Source organism: Haliotis rubra, unplaced genomic scaffold (genome assembly GCF_003918875.1).
Source record: "Haliotis rubra isolate DU_JTF1 unplaced genomic scaffold, ASM391887v1 Scf515, whole genome shotgun sequence".
Taxonomy (NCBI): Eukaryota; Metazoa; Mollusca; class Gastropoda; order Lepetellida; family Haliotidae; genus Haliotis; species Haliotis rubra.
Window position 1 is genome coordinate 506839 of NW_025767208.1, and position 20430 is coordinate 527268.

Genomic DNA, 20430 nt, shown 5'->3' on the forward strand with positions numbered 1-20430 from the left:
TATATTCGGAAGACGTTAAGACTTCACTCACAGCAACATTGTGCATTAAAATTACCTTTCGCATGGAAACGGAACATATTTTACATACTTACTGTATTTAATATTAACTAATAATTGTCACCTTTCCAAGGGATTTGATCCCATTCATGACGCATAGGAAAACAGCAACACATGCGATGGACCAGCAGATGACGAGATGCGGTTGCATAGCGCCGAGGTCATCTATCCCTGACGAAACACCTAGAGCCTTGTTCCTGGGGACGTTATGAGTGAGTGAGTGAGTGAGTTTACTTCGGTGAGTCAGGTCGGTAGTATTTCAGCCATATTGTGACTTGATCAAGTTATACAGTTGTACAGATATATGTTAATATTTAAAAACTATCATCTATGGATAGAAACATAACCAACAATATATCACATTTTTGTATTAAAACTAGTAATATAACATTAAAACTGAGTATCTGGCACCGATACATAAAACTGGGGACACCATACTAGGGACTATGGGGACCTATATGTATATGGTTCCCCAGCCGGATGATCACCTTTCACTGGTTACTGGCGATTGTCGTAGGTTTAGCCAGAGATTAAGAATACACACTTATTCAGCCCCTAAAATTCAGGTAGATATAACACCTTGAAAGACGTCATCCTATAAACCCTTATACTTTGGGGGCGTTATGACACGTGAAGGCATTTATGACACGATTGGCGTTCAGTCAACATCACGTAGCAAATGGTCAATATATACGTGTGTGTGTGTGTGTGTGCGTGCGCGCGTTACAATGCATGAAGATCTTACAGAAATCAAAAGAAAATAGTGCGATACGATGAAGGCTTGTGCACATGGTCAAATGAAGCGGAAAAGAAATCTGCTAATAGCAGTTTTTATATGTGAAAGTAAACTGGTCCTATGTTGTGTAAATGCATTGCATTATTACATGACTCACTGCCAGAACTCCTCTGTTGATGTGTGTCCAAACACACTTGAAGATTCTGGAGTTCTGTTAAAAGTTGCGTATCCAATGCTTGCAGTTGTATATGGAGATGTGTCACTGGCTTGAGTTGGTTTCATGGATACAGAATTATTTACTCCAGTGTCGCCTACAACTACACACTGTGGCGTGTTCCAGGGGTTGCCACAGGTAGTCCAGGGCAGGACGTCGGAGAAGGAGCTGTAGATGTAGTAGACGCCCCAGGAAAACATCACGCTGTAGTAGGGGACGATGATACAGCTAACTGCCAGTATGCAAAATCCAAGACCTATGCATAAAGTAAACCATCACTCATAGACAGACATTCTATTCCTTATTCATATTTGACATGTTAGCGAGTGCAACCATCAACACATGTTGAAAAGACAACGTTAGAATTAGAAAACATGGGCACGTGGTTAAAACAATACATGTCAACAGCGTGCGTTTTATGTCTATATGTTTCTTAATCTATGCATGTTGGTCATTTTATGGTTGTTAGATGTCGTTAAACTTTGAAGTCTTCGTATTGAAGGAAACGACTGTGATCAAAGAATTGGTACTTTTCAGAGTGAGCGAGTTAAAATTGTACAGTCATGTAATGATGAAAACAAGGTATTCATTGTAAAATATTTGTTGATCTTTCCGAATATTTTATATGTTTGGCTTTATAGCTGCAGTGTCCTCGCTAATCATAGACCCTAACTCAAGTATACTTGTTATTACGGTTTACTCCCAAAAGTTAGACGTCCGAAAAGTCAGACGTCCCAGTTGTCAGACAAATCAGTCAGGCGTGACTGTGATTACAACCTAGTGTTACACACTGATATATATAATGAACCTGTCCCATACAGTAACGAGATTGTTTTCACATTTGTACAGAAACACTTTGATCAGAATGGTAATGTTGACTGGCTTACTCAATCACTGGGTTCTCCAAATGTGTTTTCACAATGTTCAAACGGCAAATGTATCACTTGCCAAATTCAATAATGCTAACTCTTCTGATCCCAAGCACATTCTAACAAACCCCAAATTAATTATACCACTCACTAAATAGCTCATTCATACAAAATAATGCCACACAATCTAGCAACAAAAACAATAATACAATAATTCCACTTTTTACCATTTTAATAATTGTTCTAAATATGTATATATGTTCTTTTAACTTTTCAAATGAGTTCTCTCTTGTTGTCAACTATATTTTTTAACCTTTTATAGGTTCATCATTATTCACTTAATAAACATGTTTTTAAACATGGGTTGGTTGTAGAGCAACATATTAACAAAATACAATCAAATTAAACAGGTTTCTGTCCTCAAACAATAACAATAACCATTAATTACACTACATATATATTAAATTCCAAATCTCTATTACTCTTTACCTATTTCATATTATTTTCGTTTTTTACCTTAGTAGTTTCACAAATTTCACAACCCTTAGTAATGATCGAAGAAATTTTGCTCACGCCAAAGAAGCAGTTATTCACCAGATACTTCTGACTAAAATAACATTCTACTACATTTCTGGTCATAAATATATATATTTGTAGTTAAAATAAACTCGTTCAACAAAACAAAATAAAATTTAGCGACGCTAAATATAGCAAATAACTAACTAAGGGTTGAGAACAAACGATGGTCTTCAGAGAGTAGAATACGTGAAGTCACATAAGGGTACTCCTCAGGTATTCCTTCAAGGCCACACATACACCAAGAACAGGGGAGTCAGGGGGGAGTTTGTTCACTGGCGATGTGGAAGACGAAGAGGGTCTACAGGGAAACTGAGAACAGGCTGATGCGTCCGCAAGCGACCCTGCGTGCAGGAGGGGTGACAAACATGGAGTTCCTCGATGCAGTTGGGCATTTGCTCAGACTTGGTTGACATTCTTGCCTGTATAGTGAATGATGTGAAAGATGTGAAATCTTAAATCTTGAATGATTTGATTGACCGTTTAAATTATCTTGTTAAATTAACTTATTTTTTTTAATGCCAAATAAAGTCATTACAAAGTCATCCATAGATCATTTATAATTATCTTGTTGAAATAACTTATTTGGTTTTATGTCAAATAAAGTCATTGTCATTATCCACAATCTCTTCTCTTTGCGTTTGGATTAGTACATTTGGACTAGTCCATTAATTAACGAAGGTAACCTCAGTTCATTAATTAACGAAGGGAACCTCAGTGCAACCAACCATAACCTTTCTTGTTTTAAGGCGTCTAACTTTGGGGACGTCTAACTTTTGGGAGGACACCGTTATTACCTTTCATGAGTGGACATATTGACCAAATCTTTATGGGTCCTTTAGCAGAAAACTGACCAAGAGCAACCTCCAGGATGAAGAGCGGGATTGCCAACACAGCTGTTGAGATGACGTAGGGAATCAGGAACGCCCCTTTGAAAGAAACAGTGATGCAACACTTTTCAATGGTAACTTCCTTGGTATAGTGATTTATCTTGTCGTAAACGCAGCCTGTGTAATGTAAGCATATTTTACTCACACCTTTAAAGCTTTCCAGACTTTTCCTAAAATATTTGGAAATTCTGTATCGCCTTTCCCTCGACATTGGGCTGTGTGCTTACATGGTTTACATGTTCATTTATCTCAAATTGAACAACCGATTTCTCATGAATAATGTTCGATGGTTTTGTTCCGCATTGTTACATTATGTTGTGATTTGATTACATAATGATTGTTACTGTTTTTATTTGTGCCGGGGGCTTGCAGGACACCTAAGTTAAAATGTTCAAAACGGTTTACAATAAATGGTTCTGTTGAGTTCGTAATACAATGATGAGTTCGTATGTACAATTGCTACCAAACATTTCGTTGTCAATTAAACAATTCGTTGTCAGTTAAACATTGATCAAAATGCACTATACCTACCTCCTCCGTTCTTTTGACAGACATATGGAAACCTCCAGAGATTGCCAAGGCCCACGGAGTAGCCAAGCACTGCAATGATACCCTGGAACTTGTTGGACCATTGTGGCTTCCTTTGTTCCACATTCTCCTGATTTGTACTTTTTCCCTGCAATCATTTAAAATGTTTCATTCATATTTTACACTGGCGATGCATTTGAGATCAGACAGCAATGTGTTGTGGGGTGATTGACAAATGTGATCCTTTCGGGATCTCATACCGTATAATACCGTGACTTGGTGAACGTTTGTGACTATTTCTGGTCGTCCGTTGGGAAGAACCATTATTCTTTTCATTATTTGCTACATATTGTCCCCAAGTAATACCACCTTGATTGCTATCCTTCAGAAGTCAGATGTCGGACCAGTCAAGAGAAGAACAGTGTACACTCAAGAAGATTAAACTTGCTTCGAGTCGACACACAACTCTTCTAACATGGACGCGATCGAGGGATTTGCTGTTTTACTGGACAGCTTAACAACAAATACAGTGAGTTCAATTAGTAATTATTATCTACTTACATTTTTATCTCCGACAAGTTCCGACAAACAAGCTTCTGATTCTTGTTCTGTCATAGTTTTCATGGATGTATCTGACGGAAAATATACATACCAAATTATTTAAATGACAGTACACGTAAAGCACTTTTTAGCACAAGATGGGGCGGTGGGGTGTGTGTACTTCGATTCCCCGCATGGGTACAATGTATAGATAAATCCAGAGACGAGTATGATCCAGTTGCAGGATGAAGATATGTGTTCGAACCATCATTAAAGATACACAAATCATTGATTGAGAAGAAATCTTCAAGAATCTTTCCTTTTGCATTGGTGTTATTACTACCCCAAAGTGGGTTATCACCATTTAAATCCCCCATGATAAGACATGGTTTGGGGAGCTGGTCATAAAGCGCCTGAAGATCAGATTGCCGTAGAGAGGATGATGGTGGTATATTAAGTGAACACAAAGTAAGAACGACATGTAGTGTTAAACGGACAGCAACGGCCCGTAAAGGGGTATGAAGCGAAATAGGGCTGTGAATCGTTCCCTGACTCACCAGAATAGATGATCCTCCAGAAGCTTTATCTCCTGGGGGAGAAAAACAGTGATAGGAATCATATCTTCTCAAAACAAAGTTATCTGTAGATTTCAAATATGTTTCTTGCAAACACAATGCTGATGGTTTGAAATCTTGAATTAACAGTTGGAGGTCATTTAAGTTGTGTCTGAGTCTTCTGCAGTTCCACTGTACAATATGCGAAGGCATTATCTCTTTGGTGGATTAATTGGGGATCTACCCCGCCCTTTCTTTGAAGGCGACAAGCTATGTGTCCTGTGCTGACTGTTGTCGGACACATCCATTTCCTCAAGTGATCCATATTTATTAAATAACTGGATCTTGTTATTGGATCCTTTCGACATTCTGCCACTTTGAGTTTTTTTCAACGATTCTGTCCTTGGTTTGGTTTTGGTTTTCGCCATTTGTTTTACATGTGTGTCAGTTTGTGTGTTTTCAGACGACTGTGATGACAATAATTATTGTGAACAGGTGGTTCCTAAAATGTGGCCGAGTCAGAAGACAGCTGGATTACCTCCGGACATTCTGTTGTCGTCCAGGTATAATCTGTTTGTTTAACAGCTACACTGGAAACAGGAACTCGGTGTGGAACAGGTTGTGAAATAGGTCGGGAAATAGCCTCTGATGATAGGTAAAGGCCGGTTCTGCCCCACTTTGACCTAGTTTTCGATGGTGCCGACCTACTTAGGCTGGGGTATCACTAGTGTTGCCAGATATGGTGCAATACACCTGGCTATGTTTAGAAGTGAAAAATCCCCCAGTCTAAAGATAGCGAGAAATGGTATAACTACGATTTGGAGGGCGACTAATCTACTATTTATCCATTATGTTTTTAGATGTTTGGTCATCTTTTTCCCAGCTGGTATCATCAGAACCAGATTCGGTATTATCAGTAGAAAGGACAAGAATATGTCATTTGTCAATAGCTTAGCGCATACAATAGCCGCTCGACATTTATGGGCGAAATGAGGTCACTGCTTGCCTTATACAGTCACTCGCTGATTCACATGCTCGGTCACAGTGCAAATCGCATACACTAGCCGACAATATTTAAATCATAACTGCTACATATACTATTCTGTGGTGATATGTATCACCCAGTTCTCTATGTAAGCAAAATGTTATCTTCGGCAGACTGGGTGGATCAAAACATGTCTAGACATGAGCTCAGTGAAGAGTCCTGTTAGTAACAATAAAAGCAGTTATCTCCCTTCCCTGTTTTATTTCAAAGCGCTAACTAACGCTCGCTTATGCTGGTTACACTGTTTGTATTTATAAACCAGCTGACCGCGAAGGCGGGTTATTCCAATTGCCGTCACCGCAGAGAAAGGATCTTTGGAGAGCTCGCTACATTACTGCAGGCGTTGTCTACATGGGTTTAGCAGACAGGATTTGTTAGGGGATCATTCCATTTATTGTTCTGAGCACAGTCCGCAGAAGATCCGCTTACCAAATAAATATAACAAATGGATTCAATTTGATTCTATACAGAAACAGCTAAAGTACCCTTTGTCATTTATGCTGATTTCTTTGAGGCACTGACCAGAAAGGTCAGTGAGGGCAACAAAACAGAAAATACTACCCTCTATCAACAGCATGATCCTTGTGGTTATTGCTATAAAGTTGTCTGCTCAAATCCCGAATTTACAAAACCATCAGTAGTGTACCGGGGACCTGATGTCATTTCTCATTTTATTGACGCTTTATTACAAGAAGAGAAAAAGTCATCAATGAAAGTTGCAAAGCGTCATATCCTCTTCATATGACAAAGAAGCAGAAATGAACTTTCAAATGGCTGATACCTGCCATGTTTGTTAAGAACCTTTCGATTCAGAATCTGTCAAGGTGCGCGACCACGATCACATGGTAGAAAGAAATAATTATCGTGGTGCTGCACATAAGGATTGCAATCTACAACTGAAGTTCAAAAAGAGTAAGAAAGTGAAAAAGGGTGAGAAAAGGGATCAGGATAGAAACAAAACAGGTAATAAAGAGAGAAAGGGACCAGATTGTGTCATACCCATAATTTTTTCACAATCTACGGGGTTACGATTCACACCACCTCATTAAACATCTAGACAAATAGGAAATAAGCAGAGATTGTCTGATTGTTTGAACCAAGATTGGCATCATACTATTTCACTTATGAGCAAATGTCAGACATACTGTCAATTTAAGACAATTTTGCAAGTTGAAAGATATCTGTCCTTAGACATTCCATGGTGTTACAAACATGTTTTAAGCCAGTTCAGATGTAATAACTTCAAACTTGCCATTGAAACAGGGAGGCATAATAATACACTGTACTGTAATAGAATTTGTTTATATTGTCAAAGCAAAGGCATGTCATTAGTTGAAGATGAATACCACCTATTGATGGTTTTGTCAACGCTATAAAGATGCAAGAATTGAATGTTTCCACCATACCTATATTAGAAACCCCTGATAGAGGAAAGTTTTGCAAGACTTATGTCATGTGTAATGATGAAAATGTTTTTGACAAGTATTGCTAAGTTTCTGATGAAGGCTCGTAAAATTAGAAATGCATAAATCTCAGTCAATATTCTACACATTAAGATCTATATGTTATTTCTGAGATATGTTATGCCTATACACTGTGCAAGTATGTCAGACACTTTATAAAGCAAATTACAACATACTGTCACTTTATGACACTTGTGTAAATTGAAAGATATATTTCCTTAGATATATTCTACAGTATAATAAACATGTTTTAAGCTAGTCCAGATATAATAGCTTCCAACCTCCAACTGTAACAGGGAGGCATAATACACTGTACTGTAATAGACTCTGTTTATATTGCTATACCAGTAGTTGAAGAGGAATACCATTTAAACTGTCAATGTTTAAAAAATGCATGAGATAGAATGTTTTCCACCTTACCTATATATTGGTAACCTGTGTAAGATAGTCTTGTTAGACTTGTGTCATCTAAGGATGATGTTTTGATAAGTGTTGCTACTTTTTTCTTTAAAAGGGTATATTATGCCTGTACATTGTGCTAAAATGTTTCATAGCTTTCAGAGGCAAAATTAGAAATGCATAAATCTCAGTCAATATTCTACACATTAAGATCTATATGTTATTTCTTAGATATGTTATGCCTATACACTATGCAAATATGTCAGACACTTTATAAAGCAAATTACAACATACTGTCACTTCATGACACTTGTGTAAATTGAAAGATATATTCTACAGTATTATAAACATGTTTCAAGCCAGTCCAGATATAATAGCTTCCAACCTCCAACTGTAACAGGGAGGCATAATACACTGTACCGTAATAGACCTCTGTTTATATTGCTTTATACCAGTAGTTGAAGATGAATACCATTTAAATTGTCAATGCTTTAAAAAATGCATCAGATAGAATGTTTTCCCTTACCTATATATTGGTAACCTGTGTAAGATAGTCTCGTTAGACTTGTGTCATCTAAGGATGATGTTTTGATAACTGTTGCTACTTTTTCTTTAGTAGGGTACATTATGCCTGTACATTGTACACAAATGTTTTCACAGCTTTCAGAGGCAATAATGTATGACCATTACTGGTTTTACCAGCATCAAACCAAAATGTAAAAATATTCTGTAATGTGGGCCATGGCCTTGTATACTGAAAATAAATCTGTCTGTCTGTCTGTCCACCTCATTAAACAACTAGACAAATCAGTGAATCAAAAGCTTAGCTGCTTAGCTAACAACATGGAGAAATATATTTCCTTCTCCATTGGAAATTTAAGGTTCATTGATTCTCTCCATTTTCTTTCATCCTCCTTAGATACTTTAGTTACAAATCTGGTGAAGGAAGACCCATCCCAGTTCTGTCATTTAAGAAAGAAATTTCCAATCCCATCTCAGGCAGAGCTGTTATTGAGAAAGGGGGTCTATCCCTATGACTTCATGGATGATGAATGCAAATTTAGACTGACACAACTTCCTAAACAGGCAGATTTTGTCAGTAAGTTAACTGGACATTCTCACACTGATGGAGATTATGCACATGCACAAAATGTGTGGTCTTTCTTTGAATTGAAGCAAAACATGGGGAATATCACGACTCTGTATGTGAAAACAGACGTATTGCTTTTTTCAGCAGATATTTTGAAAGTTTTAGATCAATGGCACTCCAGTACTATCATTTAGACCCAGCTCATTACTACACTCTGCCCTGGCATGGGTTGGGATGCCATGTTGAAAATGGGAAAGGTTGAGCTTGAGCGTTTGACTGATATTGACCAAATTCTCATGATAGAATCAGGAATGAGGGGTGGTATTAGCATGATATCTAAGAAACACAGCCTTTCAAACCTTCAGGGCAAGATGGTTATCATTCAGATAACCTGAACAAACATTTGATATACTGGGATGCCAACAATCTCTATGGGTGGGCAATGTCTCAAAGCCCTACCTGAGGCGCAATTTTGACTGGGTTGAGGGTGTTGATGAGTTAGACATTATGGTGCGACCCCTGATGCTGACATTGGATATATTTTAGAGGTGGATTTAGAATATCCTTACACATCTGCATGATGCCCTACAGTGACTATCCCTTTGCTCCCGAGTCTATGATAGTAACCAAGACATGCTTTCACCACACTCTGAGAAATTGAAAGAGAAATTGGTAATCAAGGGAAAACCAAGCGGAAAGCTTGTCCCTAATTTGTTAAACAAACAGAAATATGTCTTACATTATAGAAATTTGCAGTTTATCTAGTCAGGGATTGATTCTCACAAAGATTCATAGAGCCATTCAGTTCAGACAGACACCATGGCTTAAACCATTTATTGATTTCAATACAGAGAAACGTAGACAGTCTACAAATAAGACTGACAAAGCTTTTCAAACTGATGAATAACTCTTGTTTTGGTCGCAGCATGATGAATGTGCGAAAGCATGTCAATGTGGAACTTGTCAATTTCTGACAAACGCCGCAGAAAGCTGTTTGCCAAACCCACTTTTGAAGCATTCAAAATTTTTAACCCCGATTTAGCTGCTGTTCACTTGAAGAAAGCAAGTTTGTTTTTGAATCAACCTCTTTACGCTGGATTTTCCATATTAGATTTATCCAAAGTACACATGTACGACTTCCACTACAACTTCATTAAACCCAACTATGGATCCAAAGCACAGTTGTGTTTTACAGACACAGACTCGTTGTGCTATGAAATTGAAATTCCTGATTTGTATGGTGACATGGGAAGGCATGCACATCTGTTTGATACCAGTAATTATGACAAAGACCACCCTCTCTTCTCAAGAGAAAATGAAAATGTGTTAGGAAAACTCAAAGATGAATTGAAGGGAGAGGAAATGAATGAGTTTATAGGTCTCCGCCCCAAAATGTATTCCATGTTTTATAAAGAAACAGAAACAAAAACAGTTGATGGAGAGAAAGTTGAAATAGTGCATGATATTGAGAAAAGACAGCCAAAGGCATCACTGAAACTGTGAGAGACAAACATCTTCGCCATGAACTGTACAAACAGTGTCTTTTTGACAAGGTACAATTCAGACATGAGGTGGGACAAATTCAGAGTAAAAGCCATCAGCTGTACACTGCTTGCATCAACAAAATCAGTCTTTCCCCCTTTGATGACAAACGTTTTGTGTTAAAGGATGGAATCCAGACAGTAGCCCATGGCCATTACAAGATTAAGTCAGATTCAGACTTGTAATCCTTTCATTAATATGTATTTTGTGTAAGCCATTTCATACCTCTCTTCTCAGATGTATATTTATGTATTGTTGATGTACCTAGCTAACCCATACTGTAGTTACATTGTTTGCTTAGAACTGGAGAATGTCAATATGTACATAGTTTTGCTAGAGCGGATCTTTTCTGACCATCTGTACAGTTGATGTTTGATTTGTGTAATACATAGCTGGATAAGGCTCTATATGCGCATCAGCATTAAAAACAACCATTAGCTTTGTAACATGTATAGACTGTTAAACCATGACATGTCCGTTGACTGATTGTTCATTGCACTATTTGACAAATGTATATTGAATTCTTGAATATGTTATGATTACAATATTGTGTTTGTGTTCATGAAATAAAGATATTAACTTTCATCTTTGGTTGTGTTATTACTGGGTGTGTTTCTACATCTCAAGGTTATAATAATAACTGTAGCTTGTGTATGACGATTGAATCATGTTGACAAATGAAGAAATCAACCATGTATAATACTATTTACACACTTTATTACATATATACATTAATACACTTTGACCATGAGACACATACTTTGATGTATTGGATACAGTTTTAATTCATATGTGTATTCATATTAGACACAGGACGCATCCATATATGATACAAAGAATGTGGAGTTCACAGTTCATCATCATCTGTATCATCATGCTCAGACATGTCAACAAGTTCTAAATCTTCAGCCTGGCTCAAGTCCACATGAGAGAGAATATCTTTCACGATAGGTTTCATCCACTGAGTGATTTTAGCATCCATTTCTCTGGGGTCCATGTCAGGGTCCAGGGCTGTGATTTTCTCCAATATAGGCTTGAAGAGGGATCCATATCCAAAATAGCTGGCATGACGAACGGCTATCACAAGTCTATCAAGAAAGGTAGTTTGCCAGCATTTCCGCAGTTTCTTCTCAATCCATCGTTCACTTTTTCCTTTATCCTCAAAGTCCTCCTTTTTCTTCCAGATGTCCTCCTTACAAGCTTTCAAAGTTTGTTCCCACATGTATTCAATGCCTTTCACTCCTCTTTCTTGATCAACTTTAGTACCTCTCTCTACTGGACGCAGGATATCATTCTTAGTATCATTAGCTGCATCCAACTTAGCTCGCTTCTGCAGAGGCTCCCCACAATTTTCCGGGCACCAGGTCCTCACATGACGTTGAAGATCATGGTTGTTTTCAAATACAATACCACACTCGTCACAGGAGGGCATGTTTTCGTCTTCTGAGGCCACAGTATTCTTAACCAGCTTGGAGATGTTATCTCTCTGAGTGTCTGGAGTCAAATGATTAGGTGGTTCAGGTTGCTCCTCTTTTATAAACCGGATCCCAGTCTCGCTTTGTCTTGTTTCTGGTGGGAGATTTGATATGTGTCCTTTTGGTATCTCTGGGACTGAGGGTATGTCAGATTTTGTGACTACATTAGGTTGTAGCCTCTCTGATTCAATACTTGTGGGTCGTAGATCGATAGTCAGATTGCCAAAGGGCTTTTGAACAGCTGTCTCATACACTGACATAAACCTATCAGCATTGTTGGGGTAGATACGTCTGGCAAATAATTGGACTTGTAGTCTATCCACAGGAGAGTTAAATAGTCACATAGTGGGAATTCAGAGCGATGTCACGTGACTCTTTCCCCCGCGGAAATAAATTTTGTAACAGCAGAAAAACAATAACATTTCTGTGATGAGAAGTTCGTGTAAATAACTGATTAACGCGTTTATCATCCTTGGCCTCAGACATCAAGTCATCCAAAACAAGCATGTTGTCATTTCCAGCATCAAAGTAGGTATCGTCGAGTACATCGCAGGGAATTCCGTTCACAAACTTGACATGGGATAACTGTTCACTGATCACCTGGTACAGTGGCTGCCATTGGGTGTAGCACCAGACACTGTGATTAGGTGCTGGCTGTATACATCCACGCGTGAGAAGGTTGTATACAAACATAGATTTACCACTGCCAGTAGGACCCACAATGACTGCATTAGAGGGGATGGTAAACTTGAAATGTTCTCCTTCATAGGGTTGTTGTTGTTGTTGTTGCTGCTGCTTCTGTTGTTGTTGTTGTTGCTGTTGTTGTTGCTGATTATAATCATTGTGCTTGATATTCATATGACGTTTCAGGCTATCAGGCCAGGCATAAGTCTTAGAACACACTGGACAGGAGTACATGTTGACAGTTCAATAGTCTAACTTTGAATGAGAACAAGTGATGATCTTGTTGCCCTATATATCCGCTACACAGACTGCAGATGACCCTCAGGGATCCAACTATTGAATTTCTTTGGATAACCCATCCATTTGACAAAGACTTCCTTCTGACCTTTTCTCCTTCTGGCTTTAAGCACTTTCTCCACACGCCATATACTATCACCATGCTTATCTACTTTCTGAAGTTCATTTTGCATAAAATGTACCAGTGATTGATCCTCAGCCATGTCCTTGACTTTATAGACTGGTATCCCATCCCTGTAGTATCGTCTGCTGATAATGAATATTTCCTCCGTCCATTTCTCCTGATAGTCACGTTGAAAGGCATGTCTTAAAGTGACAGTCGCACCTGATCCCCTACTTTGAATTTAAAGGTTTTCCTTCTGGTTTCATTCATCATCTCCGCTTTAGGCTTGCCTTGTTTGATCAGTGGGTTGATGTACTGTTCTTTCCAAACAACAGATTCATTGTTCACATTTATATCAGTGGGTGAACGTTCATTCAGTGATCTATGAGGTCTTTGATTGAATCATTCACCAAGTCTTGTAAGATGTCAAGATAACGATACGTTTGTTTGTAAGTGAAGTATCTGTACATAGTTGTCTTGAGAGTTCGTATGACTCTCTCTGCATAAGACGCCTTGGTTTCATTCTGTGTGACATAGTAGGTAATACCCTTGCTGGCTAAATATGATCTCACTTTCTTGTTATCAAATTCACGACCTTTGGCAGATCTGATGTGGGAGGTATCCCCTGTATATAAATGCTCATATTCGATGTATAAAATTCTGGTTTAAGATATTGTGTATGCAAGAACATAGATTACCCAAAAAGACTTATAACATGCTTGTTCATTTGGACAACATTGGTAAAGTGACGTGGGCATCTTATGTAAGAAATCTTCTGTTTTCACATGGTTATGGTTTTGTATGGTTAAGTCAGTCAGTTGGTGATGCAAGTTTGTTTTTAACTCAGTTTCGAGAAAGAAGTCTTAATATGTTTAATCAAGAACGGCATTCAGTAATACATAATAGTTCACGGTACGACTCTTATAGAATATACAAATCACTACTCCAGCCGGAGAAATATCTGTCGTTTTAACATCAAAGAAATTAAGATATCCATTTATACGTTTTAGGTTAGGTTTGATCAACATAATGGTAAACGAAGGAAGACGTTTTTATATTGAACGATGCAAGAGAATGTGCCCATTGTGTAATATAGATGTGGAAAATGAAATCCATTTTTTGCTTGTATGTCCTTTGTATAAAGATTTGCGTACGAAATATATAGCTGAATATTATCTACGTAAGCCACCTACATTAGCATTTAAACTACTTCTTTCATCAACTGACCAGTATGTAATAATAAAGCTGTCGTACTATATCAATTATGCTCTTATTAAACGTTACAATCTGATAAAAAGTGTTGTATGTCCATCGTATTTCACTTCTTGTACATAATTTACTGCCTGTATCATGATTTGCTGTTTGGATCACTAATTACTACTTATTGCACCATATGTATAATGTATATGTATAACTCCAATGTATATGGGCCGGAGGCCTTTTGTACAATAAACATCTTTGACTTGACTTTGATAATGTGTGGTAGAGTTGTACGAGAAAATATCTTCTTTATGGCTTTAATAATGACGTCTGGAGTTTTATTTTGGAGAGGCTCCACCCACAAAAATCGTGTGAATATATTAATAGCAACCAATAGATATTTCACACAAATTAATTGTCCGTGGCGATATTAGATACATCGGCCAAGTCTATATCCAATCGAGCATTGAGGCCTGAAGCCACCACTCTGTTCCGCTTGAACTTGTACCTTAGAGGTCGTTGAAGTGAATAGGCATCTTGAGACGCCAGCTACTTCTTGATGCGATGTAAACCGATATCAAATTTCCCTTCCTTTTTCACTATGTAATATAATTTCGATGGACCTGAAAAGGAGGCTGGGTGTTTGAGATTAAAGTAAATGCTGGACAAATACTCCTTCCATCCTCCAGCGGGCATGGTTGGGCTTGAACTGAATAGAAAACAAATTAGAATCTAACTTTATAAGCAAGGCTATCACCCATTCAGTAGGGTTTGTTTACACAGCCGTCTGCTACGAGCTCTGTGTCACCTAGTTGACACGACAGTCTTGATCTTGCTATGTGAGGGATTCTCTCACTTCTAAAAATAGTCCGCGCATTGCCCCATATCTTGCAACACTGGTGATGCCCCAGCCTAAGTAGGTCGGCACCATCGAAAACTAGGTCAAAGTGGGGCAGAACCGGCCTTTACCTATCATCAACCCTCAGAGTAAGACATGCGAGCAGATTGTTCTTCAGTTAAAACAATCTTTTTCGCATCTTCAAAAGAGATGTTTCTTTCATGCTTCAATTTAACAATTTTAGATTCACGCTACCATGTAGGGCAATCTTTACATGAAGAGCAATGGGCGCCACCACTGTTCACACATGTTGGATCATTGCTACAATCAGCGCTATCTGCACAGTTACCACCACAGCGATAACAAGCAGCTTGCTTTACACATGTTCTTGAACCATGACCATATTGCTGACACTTGTAGCATCTCAGTGGATTTGGGATATACAGGGTGCCGTTCCACTAACCGATCTTATCTAAGATCAATCTTAGCAAGTTACGCCAATTTTACAATCGTCTTAGCTAAAAGTTACACCCGTTCCACTAACCGATCTTAGGCCGATCGTAGCCGGTCCCGATCTTACGATCCGATCCAAGCTTAGATCGAGACTCTTTCGTGCGAGAGATAGAGGAATGAGAGGCACGAGTTATTTCCCTTTGCATAGTCTAGCAAACGATGGAAGTAGTTTACAAACCAACTGAGTGAGTGAGTGAGTGAGTGAGTTTAGATTTATGCCGCACTCAGCAATAGTCAAGCTATATCGCGGCGGTCTGTAAATAATCTAGCTAAGATGCATAGCGTTCACTAACACGAGCGTTCATGTTAGTGAACGCTATGTATCTTAGCTTTAAATAATCGAGTCTGGACCTGACAATCCAGTGATCAACAGCATGAGCATCGAACTGCGCAGTTGGGAACCGATGACATGTGTCAACCAAGTCAGCGAGCCTGACCACCCGATCCCGTTAGTGGCCTCTTACGACAAGCATGGGTTATTGAAGTTCAATATTCTAACCCGGGCCTTCATGGGTATTTTTCCAACCAAGAGTAAACGTGGAGAAAAAACCTAGAGCAAAATATTAGGGTAGTGAGCACCTTGGTTTCAGGTGCAAGTGCGTGTGAACGCTGGGTAACAGGCATAATATAATGATAATAAATGCATATTTATAGTACGCCTAATCCACATCCTGGGGCATGCTCAAAGCCCTATGTACAGATAATTTACACGAGAGTTTTTACAGCCGAGATTATAAGTCATATACTGAGAACAGGTTTTAAGTCTGGACTTAAAAAATGTCAATTGTGTCAGAGCTTTTAATATGTGCCTGAACCTTGTCAATCAGAATAAACAAGGCGTGATGAGGCATCCTCTATAACGTATGTAGAATCTGTCAGTGGTCTTGAATAACACGCGGCCTGTATTTAGAATTCCCCACCAAATAAGCGCACGTGAAATCAAACATATTTGTATCTTTTTGTTTCAGAACATTGGTGGAACGGTATGCCGATCGTAACGTCACGCTAAGATTGGGATTTTAGGGGGTTTACGATTGGAGTAGGGCTAAGATCGGTTAGTGGAACGGCACCCAGATCCACTTTGATGCTACAATACCCTGCTCTTATAAAGTCTGGAATTTTGGGAAGACCAAACGTAAGCAAGTACGTATTGGTCCTGATGACCTCACCATTTCTCTTTGAAGAGAAACGTTTCACAGATATCAGATTTGGGCATTTTAATTCTTCTAACATATCATCCTCTGTCATGTCACCGAGGAAGTGACCTCTGTCTCGTACTATCCCCTTGCAGCTGTCAAGAGACCTGTGCGGGAAAACCACAACTGGAATATTTGCAAGTTTCTTAGTTGAAAGAAGACTAACAGCTTGTCTGTGTCGCTTGCATTTTATTAGCAAGCATCCACTGCGTAGTCTCTTTGCATCTTCAACATCCCCGGCTATACCTTGTATAGCCTTCTGGACAGCAAATGGATTCAGATTAAGAGGAGAGCCATCTAAAGTAGAAATGGGGCCAATTTTCGAAAGTCACAGGAGGTGTCCGCGGACTATCATTCTCAGTATCAAGATAATCTTGCGATTCATGAGAACGTTTTTTCATTGGGGGTTCCATGATGATAATAATTTGGTTTCACCCTCTTCGCTCCCCACCCACCATGAGTGTCAACAAGGACGACGTCATATGCCTGCGGGTCTCCAACAGGCGACACCAGGGATACCAGGAGGGTATACTCAAGTAAAACCATTAAGAAAATGATTTACCAGATTGGCCCATGAGCCACCGCCTTCTGGGCATGTTAGACTCTGGGCATATAATTTTCCATTTGTTTACAGTAAACAAGTAATGCATTTTAATAACTTTTGACCAAGTCCATGGAATAACTAATAAATAAGATGCGTGCAAAACAAAATACCATGCGCAGGGCTTGCATGTCCAGCCGATTGATTGAACCGGGCCAGTTCTACCACCTGTCTAGGTGAAGTCAGGGGCAAAGTAACGCTGTTCCTGGAACCAGTGCCCTCAACCACCAGACTCCCGTCCTCCACCGATACAGGGGCGCAACCCACGGCAAACGGGTTGGTGGACCAAATATACCCCCGGGTCCACAACGGGGGGTTGAAGAGCGCTTAGCGTTACCCAGCACCCAGCACCCACCACGAGGAGGTTGCTCTTCACGGGTGCCAGCTTGATGAAGAAAGATATCCCGTAGTAACGTCAGCCTCAGTTGATCACTACCTTGGTTAAGTTTACTACCGACACACATCGAAACATAATCAGGGTGAATGTGGTATTCGAACCGTAGATTACAGAATGGGTTCCGGATGGTCCGTTTTCCTGACGCCCCATAGGACGCCATTTGAAACAGGCAGACTGTAGTAGAGGCGCCTCAGAAAACTACACCATCCGTGACCCATTTTGCGGAAATCAAGCATAATGTGACTGCGGCCTTTTCCTTTGAGTGAGTGAGTGAGTTACATTGTACATCGCATCGGCAATATTACAGCTTTATAGCGATGGAAACAAGGTAATCAATTTAAGATATCTGTCGACATAATTATAAGACAGTAAAACCAACTAGACTGCCACAGATATATATTTAAAACTAGTAAATAAATCTAAAATACTTAACCTATAGAGGACGATACAATATAAAAAACAGGCTATAGATCGCCAACAACTGAAGGCAGATCACCATACTAGGGACCCTTTTCGTTTGAACCAGTCTGAGCTAGGATAATTCGCAGTAACATGTGGTATTTGATACAATTCTTCTCCCACCATTTAATCATTGTCGGAAACTGTATGAATATATACGATCTCGCATTTACATTTAAATAGTATTTGAGTCATTTTGTGATGGAAACAATGTATGCATAAATCAGTAATGTTTTAGACTATAAAACATGTCAGCAATGGACCATCAAAGAATAGAACTTGAATACCTCCGATTTTTAAGTTAAAGCTAGAATGTTGTCATAAAACATACCACAATTCAGTCAAAAAGAATTAATGTATTCAGATTCGACCAGGGCAATACGTTCATGCAGCATGATACATGTCCAGCATCCACGAAAGGCGACAGTACAACATGCCACAGTACGTTTCCAAATTCGAATATCAACAGTGAGCTATAGTGAGTGAGTGAGTTAAAATATAAAGTCACATCGGCAATATTTCAGCTATATCGTGACTAAAACAAGTTAAGAATTCACCATAAATACATATAAATTATGAACAAAACTGTCATCGAAGGACAGTAAAAGCGACTAGAATATCACAGTATCAAGGAATAAAACTTTCTCTAAAATTAGATTTTAAATTAGGACAAAACAGTATAAAAATGGGCTATAGATCGCCAACAACTGAAGGTAGATCACCATACCAGGGACCATGGGGACTTACACTGCTTTTGCTACCTGCATGGACCCTTGTTGGATTTACACCATCCCTTCAGCCGCTGGCGATTGTAGGAAAGTTAAGCCATAATTTAAAACAACGAATATGCTACGATTAAAAGTTCGGTAGAGTGATATTGCCCTTGAAAGTTTTGGGACTTACGTACCCTCTCAGGAGGACAATAAGAGCTATAGCTCACCACCAGCCAAAGTTGGGTGTCGGTACTGGGGGCCTACTGACCTCTGGCTACTGGCAGTTATCGGAGCTAGGTCATACACTTGAAGGTAATACCTTCTCAGGTCAACAGTTAGTTAATGTTACTGCAACCCCTGCTGAAGGTACATTCACTACAGTGATACATTGTTTAGCTTGTTTGCAGATATATTTTTGTGCCTTTCCTATGGCTTTGGATTCGGCTATAAAAATGGAAAGGTTATCTGCTTGTGATAATATTGTCCTGGATCCAAAGACGTTGGCACTTGTAGCAAATGTCGCCATCCTTGAATCCATCTGTAAATGCATATTTGTATTTGTTTGTTTTTTAACGTTTAGCACACAGCAATATTCCGCTATATGACGGTGGTCTGCAAATAATCGAGTCTGGACCAGACAATCCAGTGATCAACAGCATTAACATCCATCTGCTCAACTGGGATACGATGACATGTGTAAACCAAGTTAGTGAGCCTGACCAACCGATCCCGTTAGTCGCCTCTTACGTCGGCGTAACCTGTTCCAAGCTAAGGCTAATCAAGTGTTTTCGCCTGAACATACACGAGAATGTATGGTAAAGAAATGCAGTAGAAAATAGCATTCCCTAGAAGAGCCTTACAGGTTCATAGTGGTCAGCATCATACGAAAGAAAGAAGAAACACCACCCTTACCTTGTCTCTGCAATGACGGATAACCCAGGTGTAGTTCAGACTCCCAAACAAATGCAAAGAGGCATAACGCCCTGACATACATGCCCAGTCACTGCACAATAGTGTACAAACAACATGACATGCATGCCCGATCACTGTAGAAGCTTGTCAAACTTAAACTGCTCATTCGGGTTTTTTATATATTTGATTTACAGGGTTTCTTTTCAGATTTGGTCGACGTTCGAAATAAACACAGCTTTGTTTTCTTAACAATTAAATGTCGATAGCACGAGTTAGGTTTACGCCGCTTTTAACAGCATTCCACCAATATCACGGCGGGGGACACCAGAAAGGGGCTCCACACATTGTACCCATGTGGGGAAGACATGAGCGAGACAGCAAAATAATACAGCTGACTGAACAAGCTGGAATGTCCTCGAATGCGAGGTCACGTTGAATGCTTGGTCGCGTGTAGCAATAAAACACTAAAAACAACCGGTTCCGCGCCAAAGAGCTTACAATAATCTACTCGGTCAAACACTGATAAGGATAACATACCT

The 20430-nt window shown here is 39.2% G+C and overlaps 1 protein-coding gene across 1 annotated transcript in view; it reads right to left on the reverse strand.

Moving 5' to 3' along the window:
• The window catches only part of LOC124292358 (sodium- and chloride-dependent betaine transporter-like), a 28823-nt gene extending 8819 nt beyond the window's left edge, over nt 1-20004 (reverse strand). Inside the window, exons 1-6 of the mRNA XM_046729450.1 lie at nt 19892-20004; nt 4432-4502; nt 3874-4018; nt 3307-3381; nt 951-1263; nt 122-254 (exon numbers count right to left, since the gene is read on the reverse strand). Of these exons, the coding sequence (XP_046585406.1) occupies nt 122-254; nt 951-1263; nt 3307-3381; nt 3874-4018; nt 4432-4502; nt 19892-19973 (819 nt within the window). The 5' untranslated portion in view covers nt 19974-20004. The remainder of the gene's footprint in view (nt 1-121; nt 255-950; nt 1264-3306; nt 3382-3873; nt 4019-4431; nt 4503-19891) is intronic.
• Nucleotides 20005-20430: the final 426 nt, after the last annotated feature.